The sequence below is a fragment of the Canis lupus genome, chromosome 19 (assembly GCF_011100685.1).
Source record: "Canis lupus familiaris isolate Mischka breed German Shepherd chromosome 19, alternate assembly UU_Cfam_GSD_1.0, whole genome shotgun sequence".
In the NCBI taxonomy this organism is placed as follows: domain Eukaryota; kingdom Metazoa; phylum Chordata; class Mammalia; order Carnivora; family Canidae; genus Canis; species Canis lupus.
Window position 1 is genome coordinate 23,686,037 of NC_049240.1, and position 18,877 is coordinate 23,704,913.

Here is an 18,877-nt window from a genome sequence, read left to right on the forward strand (position 1 = left end):
TGATGTTCCTTCTGCCCCTTTGGAAAATTAAATGTTGCCCTCTTATTTGGAGCGTTGGGGTGGTTGTTCTTCCAGTTCTCTGGGTTTGCCTCCAAGAGGGCTTTCTGTTGCGATTTGTTTTTTAACAGTTTATGGAGGTATCGTTGACACAACAAGCCCTTACTAACCCTCCCCTCCCATGTGCCCACCCTGGCATGTTTTCAGGACACCCCGCCACAGAAGGAAACCAGGGGAACCTTTGCAGGGGATGATGTGAGCATCTGAACCCATCTCAGATGCTACTCTGGCAGGTCATTTCACATCGCATTTCACATCACCTCCCGCTCCCTGGAGGCGCCACAGCCTCTGAACACAATCAAGGGCCAGGGTGCTGAGCTCGGGTGTGGCTTACCCTAAATTCAGGGCCCAGGTGAGGGGCCATCGGGGCACCTGGCTCAAGCTGGAAGCGGAAAGCAGGCAGTGGGCAGCCGGGCAGGGAAGCCCGAGGCACCACAGGGGCAGCACCGAAAACGGGACCGGTCCAGGGCCGCCAGACCCTCTGACCCACCTACCAAAGCTCGAAGTTGACATTTTTTTGTGCACTTTCACAATTTTAAATATGGACTCAACTCTTTATAACTTTTCCTTTGGGGCATAATAAACGTGGATAACAAGATGCACATTGACTTTGAATTTTTTCCAAAGAAGGGCCTGTGTAAGGCCAGCGCGAGGGTCTCCTCGGGCACCTAGTGCTTCTCCACGACGGGCTCGGGGTCACCGTGCGGAACGCGGGGCAGAGGCCGACCGACCCGCCGCGGCCGCCGCCCGGGCCCTGCGCCCCCGGCCCTCGGTCCTCGCCCCGGCCCCGCCGCCCCGCGTCCCCGCGGTCGCAGCCAGGCCCTTCGCTTGCACGTCCCGAGCGCCCGGCGTGCGAGGGCGAGGCCGGGGCTTTCCTCTCGGGAAGCGCGGGGGGGAGGCGGGGAGGGTCGCGTTCGCCGCCGGGGCTGGGGCGCCGAGCGGCTGGGCCTCCCGCCGTCCCCCGCTGTCGGGCGGGAACCAGGTACCCGGCGGTGTGGCAGCCTCGGAGCGCTCGGGCCGCGGCCGCAGACCCGGATCCCCGCGCCCAGCCCCGGCCCGGGGCCCCCAGCCCGGGCTCCGCGAGCTCGCGGGGGAGGGGGGGGGCGGGGTGACGCCGAGAACCCGCGCGGGCGGCGACGGCAAGAGGCGCGGCGGGGGCGGGCCGGGGGCGGGCCGGGGCGGGCCGGGGCGGGCCGGGGCGGGCGGCGACTGCGGAGACGCGGCGGCGCGGGGGGCGGCGCAGAGCGTGGTCGGCGCGGCGCGGCGCGGGGCGGAGTGGCGGCGGCTGGCCCGAGCGGTGCGGGCGGGGGCGGGCCGGGCCGGGCCGGGCCGGGGCGGGAGCCGAGCGGAGCCGAGCGGAGCCGAGCGCCGGGGCGGCCCGGGGAGCGGGAGCGGGAGCGGGAGCGGGGCCGGGCGGGCGGGCGGAGAGCAGCCATGGCGCCGCGCAGGGCCGGGGCCCGCTCCGCTGCGGGCGGCCTGGGCGACGAGTAGCCGGGCCGGGCCGGGCCGGAGCGCGGGCGGCGGCGGCGGCGGCGGCGGCGGCGGCGGAGGAGGAGGAGGCTGCGCCCCCCGCGCCCCCGCGCCCCCGCGCCCGCCCGGGCCGCCGGCGATGGTGACACATGCGGCGGCGGCGCGGCGGCGGCAGGACCATGGTTGAGCGCGCCAGCAAGTTCGTGCTGGTGGTGGCGGGGTCGGCGTGCTTCATGCTCATCCTTTACCAGTACGCGGGCCCGGGGCTGAGCCTGGGCGCCCCCGGCGGCCGCGCGCCGCCCGACGACCTGGACCTCTTCCCCACGCCCGACCCGCACTACGAGAAGAAGTACTACTTCCCGGTGCGCGAGCTGGAGCGCTCGCTGCGCTTCGACATGAAGGGCGACGACGTGATCGTCTTCCTGCACATCCAGAAGACCGGCGGCACCACCTTCGGCCGCCACCTGGTGCAGAACGTGCGCCTCGAGGTGCCCTGCGACTGCCGGCCGGGCCAGAAGAAGTGCACCTGCTACCGGCCCAACCGCCGCGAGACCTGGCTCTTCTCCCGCTTCTCCACGGGCTGGAGCTGCGGGCTGCACGCCGACTGGACCGAGCTCACCAGCTGCGTGCCCGGCGTGCTGGACCGCCGCGACCCCGCCGCGCTGCGCACGCCCAGGTGAGCCGCCGCCCGCCCCCGCGGCATCCTGCGGCCCGACCCGCGGCGCGCCCGGGGCTCAGTCGCCCTGCGGCCCGGGGCCGCCCCGCCCTCCCCTCCCCTCCCCGCCCTCCCCGCCCTCCGCTCCTCGCCCCCCCCGCCCCCGCCCCCGCCCCCGCCCCCCTGCGGTCCCGGCTGGCGTGTGCCGCGCCACGGGGAGGTGGGTGCCTCGGCTCGTGTGGCCCAGGGGCGTTCGCTTGCCCGCGGCGGCCCTCGCTCCCCAGGCGGAGGGGAGAGAACGGGGGTGTCCGGCCCGGAAAGAGCCGCGGAGGAGCTGCCGGCAGGTCCGCGCAGGTGGAACAAAGGCCCGAGTGCGACCGGGGGCGGGGAGGAGGCCGTGCTGCCCGCCCCGCCCGGTGCCCAGAGGCGGCTGCAGGCTCCCTCTGGAAGAGCAGCAGAAACCGACCAACGGCCAAAAGGAGGGGGGTGCGGAGTCAGGGGTGCCTACTCAGACGCTTTCCTCGGGAGCCCCCCATCTCTCCGGAGTTTGGAGGCACAGGGCTGACCTGCAGTGTTGGGGGCAGCTCCCCTGGGAAGGACTCTAGCCACAGCCTCAGAGGGCAGGCCGCGTTTCCAGTGCTTAAAATACCCGTTCTTTTCCTCCTGTTGGCCTTGGAGCCCTGAGGGCCTTCTCCCTGTGATGTCTGGGCCGGGAGGGGCCAGGAGTGAGGTCTTCTTGCCCGTTTTTTTGTTTACCTACCAGATTTGTTTTAGGACTGCACCTACCGACAGGCAGGGGCGGGGAGCGGGCGGGGAGCGGGGAGCGTCTGTGAGCTGTGTAGTTGTGTTTGTTGGCACTCTGCTGGGTCAAGAGGCTGCACGGGGTCTCTGGTGTGTTTGGGGGACAAAGCTTGAGTATCTGCCCAGTCCGGAGTTCAACGTTTTCTGTGGATTGCTCTCCTGCTCAGTTCTTCAGTCCTTTTCTTGTGGTCTTTCCCCGGGCTGTCCGGAAACTAGGGCCCCAGAGCTATGGGCAGAGATCACCTGACTCCCCCTTGGCTGCCCCATCCCCTGCCCACCCCACCCCCCACCCCCCACCCCCCATGGCAGCTCATAGCCTGAGAAGTAATGTCCCAGAGCTCTTACAGCCCCCCGGTAACACAGCTACCACCCCAAAGCCCTTAAAGCCTTGCTGCTTGCCTGCTCTGCATGGCTGCACTTTCCTGGGGTAGCACCCACCTCCTACCCCTTTGCCACTGTGGTCCAGCCACTCTGCTAGACTGAGCCAGTTCTGGGCTTTGCAGCTGCTGGCCCACCAGGGCTGTGGTCCCCCAGAACTGGGCACTGACCAGCTCAAATAGGCCCAGATGGGCACCTCCCTGCCTACGGGAGGGGTGAGGGTAGGCACCATCCTGTCTGCCAGAGGGAATTAGCACAGGAGAACCCCAGAGGGCACAGTGTGCAGAACTCTCTCCGGGGCTGCCGAGACCAGGACACTCTTCCTGCAGCCCATCTCCCGAGGCTGCTTCCCTTTGGCTCACCAGGATGAAGAGCCCTGTCCTCCCTTCTCTGGAGTTCATCCACCAGAGCAGGAGGCCCAGCCACACTTACAGACGAGAACTGGGGGGCCAAGCCCTGGGGACCCGGCCTGCAGGTGCTACACAAGAGAGGCCCAGCACCCCCTCCCCTGGGTGGCTATGTGTAGCAAGAATAGAAAATGCCGTGCCTAGTCAGCCGGATGCCTCTGCTGCGGTGGGCTGCCAGCCCCTCCGCCTGGAGGTTGCTGAGCTCAGCAGCATGCAGGCTGGGTGGAGGAGGGGTTTCCAGGGTCCTCGGGAGGCCCTCCCTCTCTGGTCCACTTTGGGAGTGAGCCATGCCAAAAGACAGATGACAGAGCTTCATCTCTTGTGCCGCTTCCCCCCCACCCCACCCCCGCCGCCCCCTTTGTTTGTCTTCCAGGCGCTAGGTAGATTGCTTTTTTAAAGAGCTTCCCTGAGAGGTCAGGGTAATCTTGGCCTTGTGTGTTTTTAAGCTCTCTGAGTGTTCCCCTAGTCTGGGACTGGACCGGGGTACTTTGTAGGTCAGGATGCAGTTCTCCCACCTGCCCCAGGGACCTGGCACCTCTCTGGATGAATATTGTCAGTGCCCAGATTCCATGGAAAGCCTGGTTTCGGGGCTCCAAATGTCACCCTCCCCTTCCTTCCAACAGACCAGGGCCCATCCACCCGCCCCCCCCCCCCCCCCCCCCCGGCCCTGTGGGCTCTAGAGTACTGCCTGGCTGGGTAACTGAGGAAGGGATGGGCCTAACTCTGAGAGCCTTCCTGACAAGCCCCTGGGGGCCTGGGCCTAGGATGAGGACCCTTCCTTCCCCCTTGGTCCCCAGAGCCCAGCATGTTGCAGGCATGAGGAGTGCTTCTAGAAACTCCACCAAGCCCCTCCCAGCTCCTGGGGCTAGTATCTGCAGTATATGGGGGCCTAGGGGAGGTGGGCCTTGTGACTTAGTGGAGCAGGGGTTTCCACAGCACCAGAACCTCACCAGCATATGGCATCCATCATCAGCCTGGGGGGTTCTAAGCTGGGCAGGTGTTGAGGTAACAGACTTGAGGGTGAGGAGATGTATCTTCCTGGAATACAGTCTGCAACTTCTAGCAGTGTTAGTACTTCCTGAGTTGAAAGAAAGAAGATGTGTGTGAGCAAAGCATCAGTAGGTCCCTCTTAGGCTGATGTCCGCTGCAGGGGCTGCCGCACCTGCTAGGATCAGCCAGGGCGCTTGAAAGGCCCCCAGGAAGGACTGACTTGGAGTAGTGAGGCTGCCCGGAGGCAGCAGGCAGGTGGCCAGCCAAGGGCCACTTTGGTTAGTGTCTCTGCACCCCATGCTCCATGTCACTTCATGGAGTCAGAACGATACTCCCTAACAGCCAGGATGCCTCTCATTTCTCTCCCCATCTACCTAAAGGGGACAGAGAAGGAGATACAGTCAGGGTTTGGCCTGGGTTGCCCTGGCCAGGGCAGGCCAAGTTGTTGTAGGCTTCATTTGGAGTCACCAAGGGCATTTGGGTTCCCATATGGCTTCCAGGCCACCTCCATGGGGTTCGGGACTCTCCCAGACCCTCTCTGCAGCAAGGCCCCTAGGAGCCCCTGATGATGTTGCTGTGTAGGAGCACTAGCATCAATGGCCTGTACCCTCTCAGTCCCCAGCCTCGTTCTGGTCACATACCCCCCGCTATGCTGTGTTCCTGTGTTCCAAAAATCTGCCAGTGCTCTCAGCTGAGCCTTTGCTACCTTCTGCCCCAGGGTGCTGTCCTCTCCTCCCAATCCTCTGCTGGCTCTCCAGCAGCTGCCTCAGCCTCAGCTCTGCTACCCCTTCCTCCAGGAAGCCTTCCCTGGCAACACCCTACTGCCTTAGATGCCCTCAGCCACACTTCATCTGCCATCCTGGCACGTCCATAGCATGTTGGCACTGGCCGGATGCTGAGTGGGTACTGCCCACATGTTGGCTCCGAGATTGTTCTCTTCCTGATGCCACACGCTCTGGGAGCTGTGTCCCTCTGTGAGTCCTCTAGTGAATGAAGTTCAGAGTCCCCCTTGAGTGCAGTGCTGCTCCCAGAGGGCCTCAGGGGCCCCTCAGTGGGTCCAGCCAGGTTGGTCAGACTTAAGATTGGGGCATTGCTGAAACAGTTCTTTCTGCGGCATGCAGGAAGAACTTCAGTTTGCCTTTACAATTCCTTTCTTCCACATGGTCAGGGGACAAAACCCACATTTGCCTGCAGTGGGGCAGATGTTACCTAGAGCATGTGACTGTAACCCATGAATGGGGGCCCAGACAACCTATGGGACCTGGTTGGAGTGTCACTATGGCCTGAATCACCTAGGGAAACCTTGCGTGGAGATGAGGGGAATCTGAGGTCAAGATGTTCAGAATTAGGTTTTCGTTCATAACCAGAACCAAAAACATCTTTTTAGGCAAATGCACAAGAAGACAAACTTTTCAATAGCTGCTGACAATTATTTTAAATGGTGTTCTGTCTTGTGAAATTATCTCCATAACTCAGGTTTTCTTTCCAGCACCCGGGACTTGCAAGACCAAGTCCTGTGCTTCCAGGCCTCTCGCTTATAAAATGTGGGGCCATGCAGTGTGGGCTGGACCACTGTGCTGTTGGGGGCTGGCTCTGAGCTGGGGACTGCCGGCTCCAGGGTCAGAAAACCTTTCCCAGGGGGCACAGCTCCTACCCTCCTACCCAGGGGCCTGTGAGGCCCCTGGTCTTTTTCTTTCTTTCTCAGTTGGAGGTGTGAAAGATTTGGCTGCTGTCCTTGGGGAGTAGCAGGCTGTCAGTGTGGAGGTCTGGCTTTGTCATCCTCAAGGGACCCCGAGTCTTTGGAGTCTTTCCTTCACGTTTCATCCTTTTATTGTTGTTGTTGTTGTAATGATTATGTGATAATTGGTAGGAAAACATAAAAGAGAAAAGAAAACTCAGTGTATTCCTCACACATGCTTTTTTTTTTTTTACTGTAATTGAAACTATAATATAAATTTTCCATAAATGTTGTTCTTTCTTATTAAAAACTTAATATTTTAGTAGCTGCAGACAATCCCCCTCTGGGTGCATTGTTAGTTCTGCTCTTGTTGTTGAGCTTGGAGATTTCCAGTCTCTGGCTCCTGTAAGTGATGCTGTAGGGGATGTGCTTGTATGTAGATATTCTGCGGAGCTCTCATTTCCTTTGGAAGTTCCTAGGAATGGTCCGAGTTGAAAGGTCTCAAGGTTCAAATACCATCAGTATGAGTGTGAAGTTACTTTTTGGAGAGTCTGCAACTGTGTTGCCACATGTGTTGAGTGCCGGCTTCAACAGCACCCTTGTTGGGATGAAATATCCTTGTGGATTTGAAGAGTTTACTTTGCTCAGCAGAATGTGTCTGTGGTTTTTATCACAAAGTCCTGCTTGGTGCATGTACCCTCAGGGGTGGTCTAAACCTCAGGGGTCTTGGGAGGAGATGTGCCCAGTCACCCAAAGTACCTGCTCATCTGGTCACAGATACCTGCTTTTTGGCCCTGCCCAGAGAGCCAGGTGCAGCTGAGAGCCAGTCACTTGGGGTCCGTAGGAAAGGGGTAGCAGACTATGAAGACCCAGATCTGAGGAAACCAGGGTCCCAGAGGGAAGTACAGAAAAGAGGCTGGCTCCTGTCTCCCCCCAAGTACTCAGTAGGTACTTGGAATGGGTAATTGGCCCCACCACCCCAACAAGGCAGGTCTGTGACGATTTTCCCCATTTTCCACATAAGGAGGTCAAGACCCAGCAATGTTGGGGAACTTGCAGAGACCTTAGGCCTAGAGAGGAGCTGTACTGAGATGTGTGTCCTGAAGCCCATGTGCCCACCAGCCCTCTTCTGTGCCCTCCCTGCCCTGCCCCAGCCAGGAAGACTGTGGGTGAGGACAATAGCCAAGCATTCGGTCACACCAGCCAGGTTCGGTGCATGCAGCTTCCAAGACCCTGGGCAGACGCAGGCAGTTTCACATGCAGACCCGCATCATCGCCTAACTGGAAAACATATGGCTGTCTTCACCCGAGTAGCAGGAAGGTGGGAACGGGCCGCATCCTCTTGGCTCTGGCACGGCCGCGCCAGGCAAGCTTTGCCGATGGCGTCAGAGGTGCTGGCAGCCAACTGGCCGGTGCCCCCCACTGCCACTCCCATGTGACCGGGTCGCTCCCAGATGGTCCTGGGGGGCTGCAGCTACCTGCCCACCCCTGGCCCAGTTGGAGGGGTGGCATGATTTAGGCCAGGACACATTTCAGCTGGTCTGTGGAGAGTGTGAGAAACGGGAAGGGCACTCAGGCTCTCTCCTGAGAAGATGCTTTCTGAGTGCTTCTCAGCAATTATTTATAACCATGTAGGTACTTCTCATTGGCAACCCTGCTCTCCTTTGCCTTGAGGCCTGTGCCTCAGCCTCCCTTGCCAGCACTCACAGATGAGGAGATGTGTTTGCAGGAAAGTTTTGGTCTCTCCAGACTCTTGTTCTTGCCTCTTCCAGAACACCACTGGCTCTTTTTCTTCCTATCAAGTTTTTGCTCTCTGCTTGGGTTGTCAGGGCCCCTGGGGTGAGGTGCTATCCCAGCAAGAAAAATACAGAAAGAGGCCTAGGCGCTGGTGTCCAGTCTGCCCCTGAATGTAGGTCCGTCACCTTCTGGCTGTGGGACCTGTGGTCTGATTTCTCTGTAGCTCCCTAGTAAAGTGCCCCCTTCCTGGTGTAGCTGTGTCCCAAGTCCCTAGTTTGCAGGGCTTGTTATTCTAGAAGTGCGGCATGCACATACCCACACATCAGAGAGTTACCACACTGATCCCAGGCTGCCCAACATGGGCAAGATTTAGAGGATGTTAGGATCAGCCAGGTGGGTGGTGAGTGCAGGTTGGCCTGCCACTGAAGACCACACACATCCTACCCCAGCCTGGGCCAGGGGCTTGTTTTCCTTGATGGGGGAGCAGAAACGAGGCAGGCAGCCCTTCTCTCCCACTGTCGCCAGCTGCCCCAACCAGGCTGGGTGCTAGGAGCTATGCTTGGGAGGCACAGGGCACCCCCCACCCACACACACACACACACACACACCAGGCCAGCTGGCAGCTCTTCCTGCAATGCTATCTTCTTCCACCTCTCTTGAAGCTTCCTCCAGGATGCCTGGACTACTTGGAAGCCCCATGCCCACCCCAGCTCCTTCGTTCACTTAACCAACCATCCTGGGTCTCGGGCCTCTGTTCACCAGGGTACACCAAGGTCTACAAGGCCATTGCAAAAGCTCCTGGGCCCTCCCCAGTTAGACGGGGCTCTGGGGTACCAGTGGAGGATGGAGACACATGGGACTTGACCCGTGATTCCTTCCAGAAGGCATGGGCAGCAGCTCAAGGCCTCCACAAGGAATCAGAGGAGGAGAGAGGAGCCCTCCAGGCAGCCTCTCCCACCATCAGTGAAGAAGTCCGCGGGAGAGCAACAACAGCGGGTGGCCAGGGTGGCAGCAAAGCAGGGGTCAGGGTGGGCTTGGGACTGGACCAGCTGGGTTGAATCCTGGTTCTGCCGCTCACAGGCACTGTGCCTGGTACTGGAGACTCTTTTATAAGAGGCCACAGTGCATCCCCTCTCTGTGAACAGGGAAGGGCCCTTCGGCCAGCTAGGCACTTGGCACCTGTCCCAGTCAGCTTGGGGACTGGCAGGGGGGCTTCCTTACAGCACCCAAAGTCTCATTATCTGGGACATCCACCCAGCATCACTGGCCTTCGATACGACCATCCAAGACGTGCTGTGCTTCAGCCATAGGGGTCTTCCGCTCACCCCAGGCTGTGTTATTGGGGACCACTCTGTTCCTTTCTGTGCTTGCTCCCTGGATTTTGAGAAAGCCCCTAGGCCGTGCTCACCTTCCACAGACGTGGATCGCTGTGATGTGGCAGGCTTGTTCGTGTTCACTTGCTGGTCGTGATCTGTGCTGCCGGTCCCTCTGTCCTCACTGCAGGCTGAGAGTTTACCACAGGGGCACAAGGAAGCCTGCTGTGGCTCCCGCCTGCCACCCACCTCCCTCACCACTATGTGTTTCATGGATTACGGCACCCTCTTTTTCCCTTGCTTTGTTGCAAGAGCAGACTCGGTGGCAGCATCCAGGCCTGGCCACCCCTGCTTTTGCGTGTCCCTGTGAGTGGGCTGGAGGGCAGGTGGTCCATCCTCAGCCCTACTGGATGTGACCAGTGCTCTCCAGACTGGCTCCTCAGACTCCCAGCACCGTGCCTGAGGCCTGTAGCACACTGTCCTCTCTACCAGGCCAGCAGCTGTGAGGCGGATGCTGTGGTCTTAACTGCCTGTTCCTGTGACCAGTGGGACAGGCATGCTAGCATGTGGTTACCACCACCACTGAGGTTTCCTCCCACCACCTACCTGTTAGCGTTTTCAGGCTGTTTTCTGCCCTGAGGGGTGGGGTGTCTTCTTCGTGTCTCTTACTACGAGGTTCTGTGGTGGTGTGCTTGCCAGGCCTCTCCTCCCTACGGTCCTTCTGTGCCACATGTTGTCATAAGCATTTGGTCTACTGAGGCCTGCACCAGTGTGGGCCGCACAGGCCAGCCAGGCCTCTGTCCTCCAGCCGATGGCACCAAGTGCAGAGGCAGGGGACGGAGGGCAGCGTACCTGCTGACTGCTGAGCCTCTCTGGTAACCCCCGTGGTGGGAGCTCAGCCAGAGGCCCGGAAGACTGAGGAGAGGGACAGATGGCCGACTAACAGCTGTCCTTCCAGCAGTGGGGATACTCCCAGGGCCTTCCTTGGAAGCCCTCAGCGACACCCAGGGCAGCCACTGCGTGAGCCCACCCTAAGAAGGCCAAACAAGTACATGAGCCTCCTGCCGGGCATCTCCCACCCACAGATCCTGCTTGTTGGGGTCCCTGTGAGATTTGATGGGGAAAAGGATCCTGCAGTCAAAACCAGAGGCTGGAACCCACTGCTCCAAAGTCCCAGGAGCCTCCTTCCCACTGGATGGAAATCTAGGCAGGGCTTAGCCTCCTGGCTGGTGCCTGGTCCCTGTTTGCTGCACCAACATAGGGCTGTCCCTGCATGGGCCTCAGAACACACACCACCCACCCTCAGCCCCATGTGACCCCAGCCCCATATGTGCAGCGTTTACTTCTAGACCACATCCCCAGTTGGCCTGGGGGGAGTGGCCCATAAATCATTGTCCATCTGGGAATTAGCTCCTGCCATCATAGGCCTGGCTCATGGGGCTCCAGGAACAAACTCAGACTCTTTGAGTTAGGAGCTTTAAAGCATCACATGTAAATATTTGCTTTTCTGGAGCATTGGTGTCCTTGGGAGAAGAGGACCAGCAAACCTTGAGTTTTACATTTGCATCACGGAAGCTAGAGGGGGGTAAGAGGGGTTGTCTTGGAGTAGTGAGGCCAGGTGGAGTTGTCTCTGCAATGTGGCCCCCATTCCCCACCAGGAAAACTTTGCACCAGCAGGAGAAGGTCCTCCAGCCAGACTCCAGCTAACGGAGGGAGGCTTGGGGAAGATGCTATCATGTGAAGTGAGGTTGCTGTGCCACATGCACCCTGCTTACAGGGTGTGCGCTGTGCTGGGGAGCAGGACAAGCAGGTGTTCTCACCTAGAAGGCACAGGCCAAGAGCCTGTGACTTGTACCAACTGCCACACTCACTGCCAGGCCCTCCTTCCTTATATCTGTTAGATAAGAAAACCAGGGCTCCGGGAGCCCAAGTAACTTGTCACCCAAGATCACAGCTGGCAGAGATGAGATTCACACGCAGCTGTGTGGCTCCAGGGTTTCCTGTTAAGCCCTCCCCAAGGTCCCCATCTGGAAGGGGAGAGCCAGGCATCTCCTGGGCACACTGCCTGCCATGGTGAAGTTAACGTGACTGTTGCAAAGATGAGCTTTCCCAGGAGCCCAAGGTGGTACAGTGGGGAGCAAGGGCAGGTGGGACAGGGCAAGGCAGAGCAGATGGCCTCCTAGGGGAATTTGGAGGTGTCAAATGTCCCCTGCAAGAAGAGGCACTGCCCAGGTGGGCGCAAAGCCGGGGAGTAAGTGGGCCCTGTGTGGAGAGCCAAGACCTCAGCTGCCCCGTCCCGAACCCTAGCCACAGCCCTCCATCCTGTCCAGCACACTGCAGCACTCCAGGGCCACTTACCCCAAAGAGGAGCTCCAGACACAGGCCCCTCCTCCTCGCCTCTGTTCCCTTGGGGCAGGCAGGTGGGCAGGCAGGTCTAGGCAGCTTGTTTTACTCATACAAGTCCAGACAGAGGGCTGCTTGTTGGCCAACCATCTGAACCCTGGAAGTTCAGGGCCTACCGACTCCTGCTTTATTTCATTCAGCATAGTCAAGAAGCCCAGTCCCATCAGGGGAAGTTCATTCCTTCGCTTGCCTAGAAGCTAGGCTGACAGTGTGTCCAGTGGAAAACACCCTTTTTATCAAGTAAAAGGTGGTCATGTTTTAGCCGGGCAGATGAAAGGAAGGTGGTGGGATTGATGTGGGGCTGCTCCAGAGCAGGAGCAGACCCTGTCCTCAGGCAGGTGAGTGGAAAGGGAACCCAGTGGGCATCAGGCAGGCACAAAATGCTCAACCAGGCCAGCAGAATCCTGGGATATGAGAGCTTTGCTTAAGAGGCCCTGGTACCCTGATCTGTCCTTCTGGCTCATTCCACAGCATGGGCCCTCTCCCTTCCTGGAGCCCTCAATCTGCCTATCTGAGGCCAGCAGCCAGGGCCTTGGGCTCTGTCACATACCACCATGTTCGTCTGGAGGATGGGCACTGTCCATGGGGCCCAGGCTGAACCACAGAGCAGTTCTGCATTTGGCAGGGGCTCCCCACAGACCAAAGAACCCCACCTGGCTGGGGACGTGGGCCTTGCTTGGCGAGACAAGGTTAAGGGCTCCTGTGATCCCTCTCACCCCCCGCCCCGTTCTCTGCTTGCTCCAACCTGACCCCTGCGTTTCTGGCCACTGTCCATCCACCGGCCAGGCCAGAGGCAGTGAGGTGCCACTAAGCAGAGAGGTCTGGTCCTCGGACTCCAGACAGGGCTGACATATGTGGCCCTTCCCTTGTGCCACAAGTGGGGCAGCTGGGTTGGGGATGGCACAGCAGCCCAGCCAGCCTCCTGGGGAACAGGGACCTGTCCATCAAGACATCATGTGAGCTGTTCTGGGTCATTTCCAGAGGAAATGCTCCTGGGAGGATCAGTGGGTTACCAGAGAGCCGAGGGGTGATGGCCTGCAGCTACCTGTGGCCTCCCCCAGCCTGTTTCAAGTCTGAGCTCTGGCCAGGCCACACCACCACCTGGCATAGGATCCTGACCCTGCAGGCCAGCAGCTGTTGCCTGCAGAGTAACAGGAAATCCTTGCTTTAAGCAGCCTGGGCTTTGTGCGTGGAACCTCGCAAGTTGTTTTAATTTGCTCAACAGTTTTTTTTCCTGAGCCCTTGTTCTGTGCGATCTCGGAGGGGCACCCCCGGCAGATCATGGTCCCCACCTTTCCTTGCCAGGGCTGCACTGCTATGTCTGGACTGGGTGCCCAGCTGTGCCTGACAGGCAGGCAGCCCCAAAGCAAGAGAGTCCGGGGGGTTTCAGCAGCAGGCACATCCCATGGCTTACACTGTCAGCTTCCTCTAGTCCACAGAGGCAGGGTCTTGACCCCCTTAGGTGGCGTATCTGCTATCCATCTGCCAGACCAGAGGCAGGTTTTCTCCAAGTAATACTAGTCAGGGTCTTTTCACATCTTGCTCTGGCTTTAATCTGGATGCACCCTGGACCCCCACTCCCCTGCCGGGGACTCGGCACTGACCTGCAGGGACCAACGGGCCTACTGACAGGCACTGTCCCAGGTCACTGTGATGTGTTGCTTCCACTGTTCTCACAGTGGGGAGGCAGTCTCAGAGTCCAAGCAACCTGCCAAAGGTCACAAGCTTAGACAGCTCACCGAGGACTTGAACTCAAGTCCTGGAGTCCCATGTGGGCCCTAACCACACCCATGGCTGTAGCTGCTTGGCAGCTGTCATTCTAGAGCCAGTCCTAAGAAGAGGTAGTCAGCGTGGACTCTGGTCCTGCTCCCAAGTTGCATCCCCTTGCGGAGGACAGACACTTGAAGGAATGCACCCAGCCTCCTGGGCAGGGTTAGGTGTCCCCCATAGCTAACCTGGTCCATCTCACAAGCGGCAAAGAAGAAGCACAAGGCTATGGAAAATGTTGTGGTAGACCTAGAAGCCATGGTTTAAATATTTATCTTCAGATTTTTTTCCTGGAACAGTAGTACATGCTATAGCTGAGGATGTGGCCATAGAGTCACGGGCCTGGGAGCGGGCCTTCTCCCCTTAGTATGCCTCTCTGGGCCCGTCAGCAGCACCAGCGGAGGGTGCAGGGCCTGGCTGAAAACCTCCACACTGTGGCCACGCAGTGTGCAACAAGGGGTTAGGAAGGCTGGCAGCCTTCCCCGTTCCCAACGCTGACAGGTTTCCTGGTGCCAGCAGGTGTTCCTAAGGGATGAGATTGGCTTTGTGGCTTAGACTGGAATGTTCTCTGATTGATTGGGGCTTGACTTTATTCAGGGAGAGGATCCACTGGGCATCAAGGAGGGCCTGGCCCTCTGTGCTCCCTTGCCCTCAGGCCAGGCTGGGACCCAAGTGTATCTGGCTGGAGAGGCAGAGGCCAGCAGCACTGCTCATCAGCTGCCAACCATGTGGGCTGGGTAAAGAAACAGGCCATTCCGGCCAGCTGAGCTCCAAGGACACCCAGCCATTGCTCCCATAAGTACTAGAGGATCCAGTGGGTGGGCCCTCCGGCCTCACACAGGCACACACGTGTCCCTGAGGTCGGGAGAAGCATATTCACCCCATCCTCAGCACAGATTATATGTGCAGCCGGCAGCGTGGGTCTCTGCTGGGCTCCTAGCTCCCTCCCACCCTCATGCCTGCACACACAGCATCCAGGATAGGAGGTAACAGGCACCTGCTCCTGCAGCAGGGGCCATGGCCTCTCCTGAACCAACCACATGTCATGGCTCCCTGTGATTGCTGCTGAGTGTCACTGCCAACCATGGGCCATCCTCTGCCTCACAGAGGAGCAGCCTCAGGCCGGGGCAGGATTCATATGGGCCTAGGGGGCACCGGCCCCCACCTCAGGAAGGGGAGAGGCTGGAGGGCTCCCAGGGCTGACCGTAGGCTGCACAAGGCACCCACACGCTCCCACAGCCCCGCGGCTGCACACCCACACGCATGCTCCTCACAGTAGCCTGAGCGCTGGAGCCAGCAATGACTCAGAAACATTCAGGAACAAGAATTCCTTCTTTCCCTACAAGTGGTGGCACTTTGGGATGTTCCCTTCGTCCTCTTTAGAGCTGAGCAATTTTCCACTTGGTGGTTGGGCCACCCGTCGGAACAGCTGGGACTTTAAGGAAGTGTCTTTTCAAGGAAGATTTGCTGTTGTTGCAGAGCAGTGGAGGGGCAGCCTGGAGCCAAGGTGGGCCACCCCTCAAGTCCCCTGCCTGGACAGGAAGGTGGAGAGAGGCTTTGTCAGGGGTCAAAGACCAGGCTTCTCAGACAGCTGGACCTTGGGGCTCCCTTCCACCTTCCTGCCCTCCCTAGGAGAAGGGGCTCTGGCTAATGACAGTGACAGCCATCCTTGTTTCTTAGGCAGGCATGACGGGTGGGGTACCCTCGGCGCTCTCTTTGGCTGCCATCACATGGTCCTCACCACACCTGAGACATGGTGGTTGTGCTCCCACGGCAAGGACCCCAGGCTGGGATGGGGTAAGGGACTGTGCTGCCCTTGCTGCCTGGGGCTCATCCCTGGGGTGGCCTCCAGGAGTGACAGTGGAGGCCCCTGGCACTGAGCATGTATGTGGCTGTGGGGCCGACCGCATGGGTGACTGCCAGACAGGAAGCCCCACTCCAGTCATGGAGCCTACCCTGTGCACCTGCACCAGCCTGTCCTTCTCCTCCCCGCCTCCAGGTGTCTCTCAGGCCTACTTAAAGAGATAAATACAAACAGGTGATTGGACAGATAGGTGGATCTGGAGGCCCAGCTGCCTCTCCCTTCCTCGCTGGAAGAAGGGAAGCAGGGGTGACTAGGGACAGGCTTGGGACAGAGCTGTAGACCTCTAGCTACAGGAGCTGCTCACCTGCTGGCCTAGAAGCCCCAGAGACCCCTCACACCACCAGCCCCCAGGTGGACTTGCCCAGTACCCTCACATACATGCTGCCTCCCAGGTAGACACACAGCCCCATAGCCCCTGGGCCTGGCCTGTGGCACTGGGAAAGGCCCTGCAGTGAGGCCAGAGTAGGGAGGGTGAGTGGCCCTCCATCTACTCCACAGTGCCCTATCCCCGCCAGGTTCCAGCAGGGTAGTGGCCTGTGTCCTGGACAGCAGTGTCCAATTATCAACCACAATGTCAGCCTAGGGAGCTGAGGGACTTAGGGGGCTGCTGAGGTGGGTTGGACACCAGGGCCCAAGCTTGCTGACCCAGGAGATTTCCTGTGTAATCCTGTCTCCACCAGCCCTGCCCTCGATACATGCCTTGTGTGCCTGTGATTCTGAGCAGAAATTCAGAGTCACAATCTGTTGGGGGTCCCTGGAAATGTTCCCCATTTTGCAAAAGGTGCAGGAGGAGTTTGCTGCATAAAGTTGGCAGAGAGGGCCATAGTCCACCCAGACCAGGGCCTGACATCTGCTCTGCTGGCCTGGGCCTCAGAAGAGAAACCTGATGTTCGTCAGAGGGGAGAAGGGGCCAGTGGACCCCAGCCCTGAGATCCCTGCAGCCTTCTTCCTGCTGGGGGCTGGTGTTTTGGTGCCTGGCAGATGGACAGCGTTTGCAGGGGCTGAGAGTGGGTGAGGGGCCAAGAACCTCTTTCCACCATGATTCACATATGTGTCCTCACCCTTTGCTGAGGACCTAGCACAAGTTAGGCCATGACCTTCAGAGACGGAGCTCTCTTAAGCCCCGCTGTGCTCCTCACCAATGTGTGCTCAGTCTGCACCTCAGTTTCCTCCTCTGTCAAATGGGATGGGGTGGACAGTGCAGCCTGCTTCAGTGCCTGGAACCCAGGGGAAGGGTCATGGATGAAAGGGCTGTCCATTCTGTTTACCTTAAGATCACATTTGGATCAGATTGAATTCGCAGTTTTTGTGATTGACAGTGACATCTTACAGTTTGTGGAGAGCTGGGGCAGGGGGCTCATTCCTGCTGGAGGTCCTGCAGCCGAGGCCAGACCAGAGCCTCTCAGAGCCTGTCCATAGGACGGGGGAGCAGAGCAGCATCTCGGGGTTGTTAGGGGTATGAGGTCCCTCGGCTGGTAGAGTTAGGGTCACCAGGAGCACATGGGATGTGAGGTGTGGTACAGAGCTGAAGAAGAGGCTGTGCTCCCTCGTCCCCTCAGGGGATGGGTGCTTGCTGGGCCCCTGCCCTGTCCAGCTAAAGAACAGAAATGGTGTTCTCAGGTCACGCCGAGTCCTGGCTAGGTCTGCACGCATTTCTTCCCCATCCAAGGCCAACCAGGCCTGGTGCTCTGGATCTTCTCTTTGGTCCTGTCACTGTTCTAGAGAGCCTAGGAAGTGCCCCCCCAAACACACTCGCACTGCAGTCAGGTTTAACTCTGTGGGCTTCCTTTGTCACACAGTCCGTGAGGGGCCCTGAGAAGCCTGCCATGGTTTTGTTCTTGAGGACTTGCCTGGCCCAGAGCTGGCTGCGGGTGCCCCATCATGGAAGAGCCTTTTTCTTTAATTGTAGTAATATATGCATAACATAAAATTTACCGTTCCAACCATTTTTTAAAAGTGCATATAGTTCATTGGTTTTAAGTCCATTCACATTGCTGTGCCCCATCACTACTGTGCATCTCCAGAACTTTTCCATCTTCCAACTGAAAGTATGCCCATTAAACACTAACTTTCTACCGTCCCCTCCTCCAGCCCTTGGCGTCCACCATCTACTCTCTGTTTCTGTGAATTTGATGACTCTGTATACCTCATGTAAGTGGAATCTACAGTATTTGTGTTTTTGTGGCTAGCCTGTTTTGCTTGGCGTGACTTCCTCAGGATCTATCCACGTTGTAGTGTGTGTCAGTGCTTCCTTCCTTTTTGAGGCTGGACAGTGTGTGGTTGTATGTCTATTACCACATTTTACTTTCCTGCACCGATGCGCAGACACTTGGGTTGTTTCAACCCGTTGCTGTTGTGGGTGCCGCTGCTGTGAACATAGGAGCACACATACCTGTTCCAAGTCCCTGCTTCTACTTCTTTCGGGCGTATAGCTAAAAGTGGAATCGCTGATTATATCGCGATTTGATGCCTGATTTCTTGAGGAACCACCATCCTATTTTATATTCCCACCAGAAATGCTACTGGGGCCCCCTTTCTCCATCAGAGCAAGTAGGATGGTCCAGAGCATGGCGCGGATGTGCCGGGTGAGAGTTACTACCAGGGGGAGCCCCTGGGGGTCTCAGCAGAGGAGTCAGACCCTGGGCCCAGAAGTTGGGGAGGGCCGGGGTACAGGATAGCTCCTAGTGGACTTTGGGACAGGCTTTGAGCAGAAGGCCTTGGCGGATGCAGAGAGGACTGGGTAGGTCCCCACCCTTGGGAGCTGTGGAGCTCGAGCCCACAGGGCAGAGCAGAGGAGTGGCCCACATCACATTGGGCTCGTCCCTGCAATGGTCTCCGTGTGGACCGCCCACAGGGCCCAGCCCCTCCCCATCACCACCACCACCTAAGAGGCTGATATGGCCACTGTGGGACATGAGGCGCACTGTGGGACTCACTGGGCCTCATCATGGCCACAGACCTCTGCTCATGTAGCGCTCACCTCCATATAACTGCCCACCTTGGAGGGTCAGTTGTTAGCTCCTCAGCCCCCGTGGGCAGCCGTGTCTATGCTTGGGTGTGTGAGGTGCCCTCTTTCACCAGTGGCCTAAGGCTACACACACGTGGGGTCTGTGTGCCGGGCTACCCCAGTGTCCTCTCTGCCCACCTGTCCCTGTAGGCCCTGTACGAGCCAGGCTGCAGGAGGGTGGGGGTGCATGCTGCGTACTCACAACTTCAGAACCCCTGGATTTATGAGGGGTCCCTACATGAGGTCATTTATGGCTTTGGAGGCTCCCAGGTCTTGGACTGCAATAGACTTAGTGCTTCTCTCCGGGGTATGGAGGCTCCTGATGACAAGCAGAATACTTAGGGCACAGC

At 58.9% G+C, this 18,877-nt stretch overlaps 1 protein-coding gene across 1 annotated transcript in view; it reads left to right on the top strand.

Annotated features, from left to right (window-relative positions):
• Window positions 1-1,639: 1,639 nt before the first annotated feature.
• Window positions 1,640-18,877, top strand: part of HS6ST1 (heparan sulfate 6-O-sulfotransferase 1) — a 41,653-nt gene continuing 24,415 nt past the window's right edge. Inside the window, exon 1 of the mRNA XM_038564807.1 lies at window positions 1,640-2,203. Within this exon, the coding sequence (XP_038420735.1) occupies window positions 1,677-2,203 (527 nt within the window). The 5' untranslated portion in view covers window positions 1,640-1,676. The remainder of the gene's footprint in view (window positions 2,204-18,877) is intronic.